This window comes from Neopsephotus bourkii, unplaced genomic scaffold (assembly GCF_033783945.1).
Source record: "Neopsephotus bourkii isolate Nb327-2 ecotype Australia unplaced genomic scaffold, CSIRO-AGI_Nbou_v1 NB_196, whole genome shotgun sequence".
Lineage (NCBI taxonomy): Eukaryota > Metazoa > Chordata > Aves > Psittaciformes > Psittacidae > Neopsephotus > Neopsephotus bourkii.
In genome coordinates, this window is record NW_026900709.1 from 1,625,460 (window position 1) to 1,638,234 (window position 12,775).

Genomic DNA, 12,775 nt, shown 5'->3' on the forward strand with positions numbered 1-12,775 from the left:
TGAGCTTGGAAACAGATTTAATTTCATCAGTGGAACCCTTGCTGCAGACATCCACTACAGGCTAAATTTGGCTTGTGTGGTGAACACCAGGCAGCCTGGGCACGATGTGTTGCAGAGAAGTGGGCACACTCCCTGATGCAAAGGTAGCTTGCCTGCAAGTATACCCAGTAGAACTGCAAGGTGGCTTTGTAGCTCCCATCTGGTGTCCTTTGCACCTCTCTCGCTCCTGTGTCACACTGACACTTGTCTTCCTGGACAGATGTCCACCTGAAACTATATTACCAGTGACTTATGACTAGAAGTGTGTTTTGGTGAAGCATTCGTTAGTGTTTTCTGCTTTTGAACTAACCATCCTCATGTCTTCCTCTCCACCCACCATTCACCATAAGGTATTACTTTTTTTCATACAAAATGAAGGATTCTCCTCAAATCTCCAATGAGATCTGCTCTATGATTGTTCTCCCTTTTTTATCTCTTCCTGTTAAGTCAGAACACAAGAGCTGGGACCCATTGTGGAGGTTTTCCACTGGATTTTGCTCCCTGAAGTAGAGCAGTATATGGCCTCTGGCTGTCCTGTTCCAGAGGTTTTCCACTGGGTTTTGTTCCCTGAAGCAGAGCAATATTTGGCCTTCGGCTGTCCTGTTCCGGAGGTGTTCCATTGGGTTTTGCTTCCTGAAGCAGAGCAGTATATGGCCTTTGGCCGTCCTGTTCCAGACGTTTTGGTACTGTCATGTTTTGGTAGCACCTGGAGTGATCCAGGACAGGCTCTTACCATACTTGCGCTTGCACACAGCATGCAAAATGATTCTTTCTCAAGGGCTCAAAATAGATGGGGCAGAAAAATCTCATCTGTATAGAAAATTTTTGCTAGTTGTACAGCAATTTTTGTGCAGCCTTTGCCAGGGACACAGTTTTTGCTGGAGTTTGGACTGAACTCCTTCTGAATTTACTAAATTAAAGCCATTCATGCATTGACATACAGTTGATCACTGGAGGTTTTAGCATTACCAGTTTAAATTTACAGAGCCAGTCAAGAGAGAGGCTACTGAGGGAGTCTGTCATCCCCCCATCTGCACCGACTGAATGATTCAGGACAGATGTGGATTAAGTTCTTTGGGGCTTTAAGCAAAATCTCCTGTGGCTCATGTCGCTTTCCTTTCATATTCCTGCAAGCAGCACGTTTTATTCCAAGCTCTGAGTTGTACCCAGCAGCACTGCTCCACTGCCTACAGATAAGCACTACGCAACATTCGTTGGACCAAGGCTCCAATGTGGCAGAATGCATGGCCAAGAATTTCACAACTGCTGTCATCTATGGACTTCTGCTTACAGAAATAGAGGATGAAAGCCCAACTAGCCAAGTCTGGCTCTGGAAAGAAGAAGCAAAGTGCACATACTGCACTCTGCTACCTTTCCTAAGGGGGAGAGCTGAATTTCTAATTCATCTGCATCTCTTTGGGCTGTTCTGTGTCAGGGAGCCATTTCCTCAGAACCTTCCAGCCAAAGCCATCACAAGGCTGGGGGAGCTTGTTGTTAGTCCACCACCTTACCAGCTTTCCCCTTGGAGATGCTGCCTGCCCCTCATGGTTGACCCAGTCTAACCAAGGTCAGGTAAGCTGTCTCCCCAGAAGGCTCCTGTTTAGAGTTCAGGGTGCTTTGATAGTGTTTTCAGCGTTCAAGAGGTCTTTGGCTCACATTTTCAGCACCATGAACTTCTGCATAACCCTGAGCTTTACCTACATCCACTGAACATTTAGTCCCAGCAGATTAGGTTGTGGTGCAGCCCTGCAAAGCCCTGAGGTACCACACAGCACTTCTGCTCCTCCCTTCAGTCCCTCCAACGGTGATTTCTGCCTGGTGGGGACTCGAACCAGACTTCCCCAGAATAAAAACAAACCCGCCCCTAGCGGGCACCCCCATAAACACATCGTCTTCCTAAACGTGTATTTTCAGCGAATGAGGCCGGAACTGTTGAGAAATCGGTGCCCAAGAAATCTCTGGAAGACCTCTCTCGGTGTTACAACCAGGACTTAAAATGGCGCGGCGAGGAGGCGAGTCGCTACTTAACAGCCCTCTGCCTCTCTGCCCGCCCTCGGGGTGCTGCTGGGCTGTTTCGCGGAAGAAATAAACTCAGTGAGTGAATGAATGAGCCAACCCATGGCTGCTCCTAAGGAACGCTCACCCCAGCCCCAGCCCCAGCCCCACCCCCAGCCCCAGCCCCAGCCCCAGCCCGGCCCGGCCCGGACAGGCTGCCTCCAATCGCCTCAGCAGCCAGCACTTCCCCCTCGTCAGCTCCCTGACCAATACAAGATGGCCGCAGCGCGGCCCAATCAGCGTGCGGATCTAGCTCGCTCCCCAGTCCCGGCGCTCCGCGTCCCCAGGACGGTTCCATTAGGCACCGTCATCCCTTCTTCCCCCCACCCGGCGTCTGGGGTGGTCCCGCCCTGTTCCTATAAATGCGAGCGCCGCGCACATGTGCTCCTCAGTGCCGGCGGGAGCGGGAGATTGTAGGGGCTTGTATTAGTGGTGTTGGTTCGGACTGGGAGCCGTGGGGGTCGGGCTGCCCGCACAGTTACCGCGTAGCCCCTCTGTGCTCGTGTCCCCGTTCCCTGTGAGGGTTGCCGGTGCCCCCCTGCCCGGCTTTGCGCTGCTGTCGCTGTTCCCCCGCGGGATGCGGGCTCGGCCCGCCCCGTCAGCCCTGCCCCCCGTGCCGGCCGCATTATGAGCGCGGCGAGCGATACATACTTCCTTATAAAAGACATAAAACCCGGACTGAAAAACTTAAATGTCATCTTTATTGTGCTGGAGATCGGTAAGTGGCGTCCGGCACGCCCCACCCCCGGGCCGCCCATGCGTGTCACCGGGGAGGGGGTGGGGGTGCTGTCGGTGCCAGGCCGTGCTATGTGCCGTGCCTACCCCCTACCTACCCCCCCGGGCTCCCCTGATCCGCCGTTCTCCCTGCAGGGCGAGTCACCAAGACGAAGGACGGGCATGAAGTGAGGTCCTGCAAAGTGGCGGACAAGACGGGCAGCATCACCATCTCCGTGTGGGACGAGATCGGCGGCCTTATCCAGCCGGGGGACATCATCCGCCTGACCAAAGGGTGCGTACGGGGCCGGGCCGCCGCCCCGCTGCCCAGACCGGCCGGGTGCTGCCTGCGCTCCGTTCCAGGGCACGCTGGGTCGGGGAGTCCTTTGTCACCGAGGTGGAGGTGCGGGGTTCTGAGTAGCTCGGCCGCCTCTTGGGAGGAACGGATGACAGAGCTGGACCCCCTTGGCCCGGCTCTCTTGTTACCCAGGTGGCACCCTGACATCCCACCACCTTTTTCACCCCACAGTGTGCCTGGCTTGAGCATATAGTAGGTAGACAGCTAGGAGGGGCTTGTATTTTTAATGAGGAGGTGGTGTTTAATAGGAGACTTGGTTTGGCTGTCAGGGAAAATATTTCTTTTGGGGTGGGGGGTGAATGCAACAGTCAGTCCTAGTATGTAAATCAAGCAGGGAAGTGAAAAGCATGTTTTTATTTTCACAGCCAATTCTTTACTCTAGCAGTCAGCTCCTTAATGGAAGAAGGGGATGATTAATGTCTCTCATGCAGAAAAGTTGCTTTTCATTGCAGTGGGTTTAACAGAAATGACAGGCAGGGGAGAACCTTTTCAGTTTTACTGTAAACATTCATGTTATGGCTACATTATAGAGCGTTATTAGTTCGGTGAGGTGCAATTAACTTATTCCAGAGCTGTTTTAATTGAAAAAAATGTCCAAAACAAAACCAAAACCTTATGTTGTGAGAAAGCATACTAGATTCAGCTTGAAAATCCTTTACCATGTCACTTAAGTTATAAATAGCAAAGTGTGAAATCATTTTAGTTTGAGTTCTTTATACCAGTTACACTTAGAAATGCATTACACTGATCCCTTGGCCTACAGCACTCTGGGAGATGGTGGAGCTTCACAACGTGTAACGTCTTCTTAATTCGGTTTTGTGAAAAAGTAGGTAAAAGGTTACTCAGTGGAGCTGCTAACTGAGCTGCTCTTAAATAGTTTATCTGAGTGTAATTTTTGGTTTTGACATGAAATCGGATAACCTTTGCCACCAAAACTACAGCTGCTTCATACTATGCTAATGTCCTTTTACAAGAGAGAGCCGACGACTCAGCAGAGGTGGTTCTGAGGAAGCCTGCTTGCGTGAAGAACACGTGGAGTGCTGAGGCACTGTGGGTGGAACTAAAGCAGAGCTTGAGCCAGCACAAAGCCCTGTGTGTACATGACGTTGAAACAAACTAATGACACTGTTCAGCAGTGTCACTGTACTCTGCTCTGTGGCTGGCTTGCAGTAGCTGCTCTGGTGTTTCAGTGCAACAAATGGGAGGCTCATTGCACCCCTTCGTGTTGAAAAGTGAAGTTGGCTTGTGTGAATTAAATTCATGAGCTGACATCACTCTTCTGGTGGGTGGCTAAGTCATGCCTTCATTTAAATGAATTGCATGTTCACTTAGGACTATGTACTGAGTGAAATTGCAGAAGCTCAAAAAATGCCCTTGTGCTGCCATGCAGGGTTCTCCAAACACAATCCTATACTTAAATAAGACTGAGCATGTGATGTTGCCATTAAATGGCAGGTAAGTTTCATCTCCGTACGCTAATCTGACTTTTCAAGATGCACACTATTACAAGCAGAAAAACTTAGCTAGACCCCACATGTAAATATGTCTTTTTTTTTTTTTTTTTTTCCTGCTGAATTTCAAGTTTTATAGATGCATTCCTCTGCAAAGCAGACACTGTGGCCGATTTTTGTCTTTGGCTGATTAAATCCGTTTATAGGTAGCTGTTGCGGTTAAGGTTTTCTAAATTTGAGGTTAGTTCTGGAGTTTAGTGCTTTATAGCCAGCTCTTCCTGAGAAAACAAATGCTTGCATATGTGGAATAACTTTGTGCTGGAGGTTATCAGTCCCATGATGTTCTGAATCTTGTCCCAGTAAATGTATGTTTGGCTTAGTTGGTAGCTCTCTTCCCTTGTGCTCTGCCACAGGACTGTCCAACTATCTGGTTATTAAAGGTTGTGCATAAAGAGAATCTTTAAAGTGAAAGGTAGCTTTATGAAGCACATTAATCCTGCTTCTGGATGGAAAACTCCCAACAGGCACTGTAAATGTAGATACTATGCTTTACTGCTCATGTTGAAGTACAGGGAAGGTTATAATTGGATTTCCATTGCAGTCCTGTTGTGCTGGCCTGATTCCTCCCTGGTGCCTCTCTTTGAGGCTCTGTGTGCAGCTGAACGGCTCCCAGTCTCAGCAGATAAAGCAGAGGGCAAGAGGAAGGTTGGTTATCTGTGTTCCAGAGATACACCTGGAGCATAAGGAAGTGGTGCCTTGTCCAGATTATCTGTGACTCCTGAGAGTGCAGTTGCTGGGGCTCCCTATTCCTTTGCTAGAAGACACCCATGTGCCTGTTAACTCCCTTGGATTGCTCCTGGGTTTCTGGCCTGTATTTTCATTATTTTCTTCCTATACGTGATGCCCCTCACCAAAAGGAACAATTATGCAGGAAGTTTTGCATCACTTAAATTCCAGTGCTTGAAGTGCCACTACAAAGACTGGAGTGCTCTCATGCTGTCTTGTAAGTGAATGTTTCTGCAATCCAAAAATGATTTCATTGCATTTCTGCGCTTCACTTGGAACATGATGGTCAAACTTGTGCCTTAAAAAACCCCAACATATATATCTGGTAAGGACCTATACTGAAAAAGTAACACTTCCTGTCACACTCATTCTGTAGCAGTATCTATATATACAGTGAACAAAGGTGATTCTTTCTGGCTCATACTGAGAGTTATCTCTGAATGGTAACACAGATACTGCTATGCTGCGTTTGGCAAAATGCCTTTCCTCTGCAGGACTAGTCATAAGGATTGCTTCAGCCAAGGAAGGAGCATCCAATCTCGTAATTGGCTGCTTTCCTGGAATTACCAAAAGAGTCATCCGAGCTTCCAGTACCTCTTGCTAGAAGTAAAATATGGGGATCCATCAACTTCTAGCTCAGTGAAGTTGGAGTCCCTGGGAAATTTTTTAATCCATTTATGGTGGTATGTAATACTTCCTAACTCATGGAATACAGCATGCCTCCACTTTCTTCAACAGTGGTAGTTCTCATTTGCTAAGATTGCTTTGCTTCCCTTTTCTTTGACCAGGTATGCATCTCTGTGGAAAGGATGCCTGACACTTTATACAGGACGAGGAGGGGAACTGCATAAAATTGGGGAGTAAGTATTGTATGTTCATACTTGTGTTGTGTCCACTTAGAGCATCATGGTAAGTACGAGACATGGTGGCTCTTAGTCATGAATAGGTACAGCACAGGCAACTGTGGTGCAAGTGTCCATGTGGTAATGAGCTCTGACCCTCTTTGAATTCTAAGTAGGTTGAGGAAAATCAGCCTCCATCACTGGCATAGGTCTGGTTTTTACCTAGAGGGAGGAGGTGTATAAATAACAAGGGACTTAATCTGCATTGCTTACCTAGGCCTCAGCTTGATTAGCCACTTTATTTTGGTGTGTATATCATGCTTGAGAGACAGGCAGTGCAAAGAAGGAAGAGAGAGGTAACTCCAGTGAATCATATCTAAACAGAAGCAAGCTTCATTAAACCTTCTTTAAACTGCCCACAAACTGAAGTGGTGACTCCTCCTGATTAAGAACAAGCATGAGTAACACACTTGACAAACAACAGGAAAAAATAGCAACAGTTTTCTAACCAGAAGAGTGCTACTGTGGTTGTACGAAGAGCTGTGGAAGGCCTTGTTGTGATCAGCAAAGTAGGACTTTGGGGTGGCCACCTTTCTTCTTGGATGGTTCAGAAATACCCCATATTCAGCTGGATTTTGTAAGTGATGACCTTAGATTTCCTTTGGTATAAAAGCATTGCTTCAGAAGCATCAGCCAGTTGGCTTACTCTCCAGCAGGCTGCAGAGAGGCGAGTCCTTATCTGGGTTCTGCCTCCCAGCAGGAGGTGAGTGCTCCATTTCTTAATCACTCCAGGCTGTGTAATGATCCAAATCTTTCTTCCCCTCTGCCATAATTTCCATGTGATGAGTTGGTGGGCCTGTTCCTTCATAGTCCCCTTAGGTGGAAAATGATGTTTTAAGTCCCTATTTTGGATTCCTCTTTGCTGTTATGTTAATGGGGCACTCCATTATGTGGAAGTGTGTGGGAACATACAAGTTTTCCCTAGAGATCTAATGGAGTCACAATCTGGGAGGAGACTGGGTGACTCTGTCTCAGGTGACCTTGTGAGTGGGTGCTGGCCAAGATTGTGCAGCTGGAAGAGAGGTGGATGCAGCCCTTTCATCACCTTTTGTTTTCTTTAGGCCACTTTACCTCTTAGATAACTGTGTGCTTGCCTCTGCTTGACTGAAACACCCTCACCAGGAAGATGTGGCAGCTTTACCACAAGCCTATAAAAGGTTCAAAGAGCCTTTTAGTACCTATGAATTCTTGCTGAATGGTGGGGTCTGGATTAGTTATTTCTAGGTGATGGGAGAGGTTAACATTTGAGTTGCAGAGTTGAGAACCGTAGGCTTTAGAACTACCTCATCATCCTAATTTCTCCCCAGGTTCTGTATGGTATATTCAGAAGTGCCAAACTTCAGCGAGCCCAACACGGAACACATGGGGCAGAACAAACTGGTATGTTAAACCTGTTTGAGGCTTCTGGCATAAAGTGCTGTTTGTTCTGAGTATTTCATACCAGGCTGGGATCAGATGTGACTCTTCTGGAAAAAATGGACTTGATAGATAAGAAATTAATGAATTACTAGTAGCAGATAAATTACATATGGAGTCACTATAAGAACACAGGAGAAATACCTCCTTCCTGTAAAAATGTGAAATGTATCTGATCCATTTTTTTTTCTTTTTTTTTTTTTCTTTTTTTCTTTTTTTCCTTTTCTCTGAAGGCACAGGGTGAACAGAATAATAGTTCTGCATCAAGTAATATGAGTTCATGTACTTTTGGGCCATTGGGTAAGTTTTTTCATTTTGTGGAAATGAAAGGATGAGAAACACTTAATAAAAAGAAATTTATCTTGCTAAGGTTTCACCACTCTGGGGCAAAAGTATACTACCCTCTGAAAAGTCTCTTAGACTGGGGCCTGAACCTGCAAGCACATAAGCATGAGCATTTAATGGATAATGGTTTCAGGATTTCTTCCCTGGAAGAGGAAGAGATCAGAATGTTCAAGGTGCCTGTATTATGTAAAGGGACTTGACTGATCCTAGGTTGTTTTGATGGTTTCAAAGTGTTTTTGCAGTACTTGAAATTCTGGGGGTTTTTTAAACTTTAATACTTCAGTCTTGCCAATCACCATGGCTTTCCTGCCAGTTTAGCTCCCCAGAACAGAAGTGGTGGTAATCTGAATTCCAGTATTTGACCTGGCTGGATTATTTTGTGATTTATTTAAGCATTGAAGCTTAAATAAGAAAATGGTTCAAGAACTTGAGGTTCCTTCTCAGCTTACAGCTATTAATGTCCAGACTCAGTACCTGAAGCTGTATAGCTAAACCCTGCTGGTGACAGCATACTGATTCCATAATTTGCTATTAAAAACAAGCTCTTTCTGTTCCCATGAAAATAAATTATCCTGAGCAACGGAATGCAGTGCTTTCAGGCCAGTTTTTCCTCAGTGCCAGGGGGAGGCGAGTAGGCTTTCACTTTCAGCCCAATTAGTGTGTAGATGCCTCCTTACTGCCCCTGCTTTGGGTGGCAGACAGCTGTCTTACTGAACGTGAGCATATCTTCTGAAACTTCTGGTGGTTTATTCCTGCTTCTTGTGTGGTTTTTAAATGCAGTGATTTCCTGTTGTCTCTTCCTTCTCTCCCTATGCTTCCTGTCATCATTCTGCCTTTTCAGCTCTGTCCCTCTTCCTACCAGCAAAACATGAGCAGTGATGCTTATAAAGCTTAAGTTCATGAGAGCTTGGTGCTAGCTGAGTTGCTTCTGTGGCTGGACTTCACAAGGCAGCTTTCTATGTCTGTGTTCCTGGTAGTGGGGAATGACACAGGGAACTTTGTGTAGCCTGCTTTTGCTGATTTCTACTTGACTTCTGCTGCTGTGCTGTCTCTCTGGAGCATCTTGGTGTGTGAGCTACAAGCCAATGCATGTTTTTGAAAGCACTAGTCCAGTTTCACAGGACTCCAGTCTCTGTTGGGCAAAGAACTGGCATGCCACTCTGACCTTTCTTGCTTCAGTTGGGAGTGGAGGTAGGGATGGTGGGGAGGTAGTTTAGGAGGGTGCAAAAATACCAGAGGGCCTTTTTCTTCTGCTGCTTGGGGTTTGCTGTTGCCACAAACTCCATGCATTCACTGTTGCTAAACTTACATAAGGGAGCAGTGATTTCAGTCTGTGGAACTCCTGATAACCTTTTTTCTGTCTTTTTAGGAAATGGTTTACAAACTGGACCTGAATCAAGTGGATTTCCATTTACATATAATCACGGCCACTCTTACGCAGGTAGTGGGAGAGGCAATGGACGAGGACCTGTAAATCCAGCACCAGCAAATAGTGTTCAGCCTTTTCTCCCTGTTGGTAATGGGAGGGACCCACGCAGAGCCTTTAAAAGATGACTATGCCAAATGTGGTTGTACAGCTTGCTTAAACTCTACACTCTACTTGAACACTTATTGCACTTTTATTTATAGTTAACTGTGAACCAGTTTGTCCTTTATTTTTTTTTTTTTTTTTTTTTACCTTTTGGTCTATGGAGCAAACTTGATGTGATCTATTTCTTATTTTGCTTAGGGAAGCACAGTGAAGTCTTCCCTACTCATTAAGGGGGAAGAGGGAGAAGGTGAATTTAAGAAATTAAGGGTAACATCTTGAAGTGTCTCAATTAAAACTTGGTACCTTTTGCTAAATGGAAGAAAATTTCAGTTACATGTATGTATTTTTCTGTTGGTCAGCCATGTAGCCTTAAAAGGTCTATGTCTTGTGTGTGCATATGTTGATTTCTATTAGGGTTGATGGGAGTTCTTTGTTTTGAAAGAGAAATGAAGGGAAAGAGCAAAGATGCGCTAGTGAATTGGGTGTCCTTAGAATGAATATAGCTTGTAAAAGCAATAAGTGTAAGGAAATGGTGGCACCAGCACCCAGTCTCCTGAGTTGGAGAATAGGTAACTCAGCTAAAAGTTGAAGACATGGTGAGTGTTTTGAAGCATGACTGCTGGTTCCAAGAAGGTGTATGCTACTTAGAAAGTCTCCATTAACCCCATCACTGTCAAGGACAGTGACAGTGATTTTTGCATAGAAGCTTAGTTATTCATTCTTGCTTTGCATGAAATGGCAGCAGAGTAGGATCTGAATTCAGACAGTACTGGGGGAATATGCTGTTTGTAGCCACTCCTTGTGTAAAAACCCTAAGGCTACATTGTAGGAGTCTGAATTTCCAGGAAAGAACTGTTATCAAATGCTGCATTACCCATCTCTTCAATGAGGCTGCCTTCTTCCTTCATTCACTTTTCCAAATGAATTATGTATGGATGGATATGTGGATTGCAGAGGTACTGGCCAAGCACTCAGCTGCACTTCTGATGCTGTTAAGCTGCTAGGCTTTCCTTCATCTATTTTATAAGAAATATGAATAATTCCTTAAAGAACCCCACTACCACCATCTCCTGGGGGGAAACAGCTGTGGTTTTATTTTGAGATCACAAATGCCTTGACTCTAGATAAAAGTCCAGTGCCATATTTCAGATCAGGTTAAAAATCAACTTGGAAGCTGAGGTGTCATACTGGATTCATATGTTTAATTCTTATAGCTGACCTCTCAAATAAAAAATTGCACTAACCATTTCAAAAACAAATCTAACTTTTCTTTCTGTCAAGCCATAAAGACTTCATGACAAAAGGCTATTTCCGAATTGTGAGTTGTCTCTGTGTTTGTACATGTTAATTGAATCTACTACTATGTCACATATGTTTACATGTTATTTCTATTTGATACTTGTGCTTTTGGTACTCTATTGTGATTGCTTGTTGGAAATTGCTTCTAATTGGCAGAAGGTCCTTGCTTAGTCTGAATTACTGAACTTTCTTCTAAATGCAAACAGCAGCAACAACAAAGGACGTTTAGTAGAGACTGTGTGCTTAAACACCCAAGGGCTGTTTGCCTCTGGTCTAGTGAAGTGCTATCCTGATACCTGCTTTCAGGTGGAACTAGTGAAACTTCTCTTGGACACAAGAGGGTGGCATGCCTCATGAGATCACCCATGGGTGCTGTTATGGAAGAGCATTGTTAACTGGTGAAAGAAAAAGCACGCAGTGACTTCTGGAGAAATGGTGTAAGGAGGTGATGTGTAACTCAGGGACTTTGGATTGCTTATTAAGTAAGTCATGTATAGTCTGGATGCATGGACAACCTCTTATGCAGTGTTGCATTAAGACATTTGATATGCTTGTGACAGGGAAGCCAAGAGGATTTCAAACCTGTGAAGTATGTATGACATGTTTCGGAGGTGGATGAGACAAAAGTATGGTGTGAGAGCTGTGCTTTCCAGTAGTAGCTGTAAAGGTAGTGAGTGATGGCATGGTGGGCACTTCATACTTACCTGGGTATCTCCACCATGGATCTCAGTCCTGGTGGTCTTGACTTCTCTACAGCATAAAGAAGGTTGCTGTAGGTGGGAACCCTGTGTTGGTGTGTGCTAAGGTGCCTGGTGTTTGTAGGTCTATGCATTTGAGCTTTTATTAAGAAATAAACAATACTTGTTCATAAATTCCAAATAGAAAGTGGGATGATTACTGCTGATAAGTGGCATAAGATTGAAAGCTTTCTGCCAAGTGGATGATTGATTTGCAGTTGGGAGGAAAAAGGCAAGAGGCTGGTCTTCATGTTCTCAAGGTTAGTAGCATTCCTGCTTCCCTGTTTCCTATGTGAAAATATTTCAGTCTATTAATAATTTTTTACTTCTTTGCAGGGGAAATCTGTGCCCTGAAAAGTCGCATGGACTTAAAGTAAATATAATCATAGGAATTTTTCAAGGTCTTCTGATCTTCCAGTGAACCTAAGACAAAGTCATTGCCCTCAGTGGTATCAGCCTCAAGATAGTTCTCAGCTTGCAGAGGAATCTGGGAGCCTGCCTTACATCTGTTTGGATCATACCACCTTGCTTCACAGAGAGACACATTCCAATATGTAAACAAGCAGTTGTCATGAACTACTCTGACACTATAAGGCAGTTCATAAGTGCCCAGTGGGTTAGGTCATTAGAGAGTCTTCCCAAGATATTGAAGGGTAAGGCTGCAGTTAGGGTAGTTTCACTGTAGATTGCCAAAGGCAAAAAACAACTCTAAAAGGTGTTCACATGTCCAGACTAACTGCAGTGCCTCAGTGCAGCTCAGTAGCCACTATACACTTGAGTCACAAGGCACCCGGCTTTCATCACCCCACAACAGTTCTCATCTCGCCAGCCTAGCAAAAGGACTGATGGCAGACTGTAGCAGTTTTGCAGTTGAGAGTTTTCCTGTTTGCCTGCCAGAGTCTTCCATGTGTTCCTTGATCTTTCACCTTGATCCCAAAAGTGGAAAAGCAGTCCTGTACCGTGAAATACTGCCCTAATCTTGGATGTGTGGTAGTCATGCCTTCCATGTCCACAGTGAAAAGGGGAAGGTGCTGGTAGAGCTGACATGTGCTGGAGCAAGGCATGATAGATACATCATCTGCCTCCATAACTCATTTAATTAGCTTTGGCCTTAACTGGTGACTGGCAGGTTACAGTCCTGT

At 45.2% G+C, this 12,775-nt stretch overlaps 1 protein-coding gene across 1 annotated transcript; it reads left to right on the forward strand.

Moving 5' to 3' along the window:
• Positions 1-2,506: 2,506 nt before the first annotated feature.
• Positions 2,507-11,793, forward strand: NABP1 (nucleic acid binding protein 1). The gene is made up of 6 exons (XM_061376632.1): positions 2,507-2,812; positions 2,965-3,103; positions 6,192-6,263; positions 7,613-7,685; positions 7,955-8,021; positions 9,436-11,793. Exons 1-6 carry the CDS (start codon positions 2,722-2,724, stop codon positions 9,618-9,620), a joined length of 627 nt encoding a protein of 208 aa, XP_061232616.1. The 5' UTR covers positions 2,507-2,721; the 3' UTR covers positions 9,621-11,793.
• The last annotated feature ends 982 nt before the right edge of the window (positions 11,794-12,775 follow it).

Bases quoted from the DNA above. Each gene is read 5' to 3' on its own strand.
- NABP1 (XM_061376632.1), top strand. From the start codon at position 2,722: ATGAGCGCGGCGAGCGATACATACTTCCTTATAAAAGACATAAAACCC. The intron at 2,813-2,964 runs GTAAGTGGCGTC...TTCTCCCTGCAG, and splicing joins CTTTATTGTGCTGGAGATCG to GGCGAGTCACCAAGACGAAG. The intron at 7,686-7,954 runs GTATGTTAAACC...TTTTCTCTGAAG, and splicing joins ACATGGGGCAGAACAAACTG to GCACAGGGTGAACAGAATAA.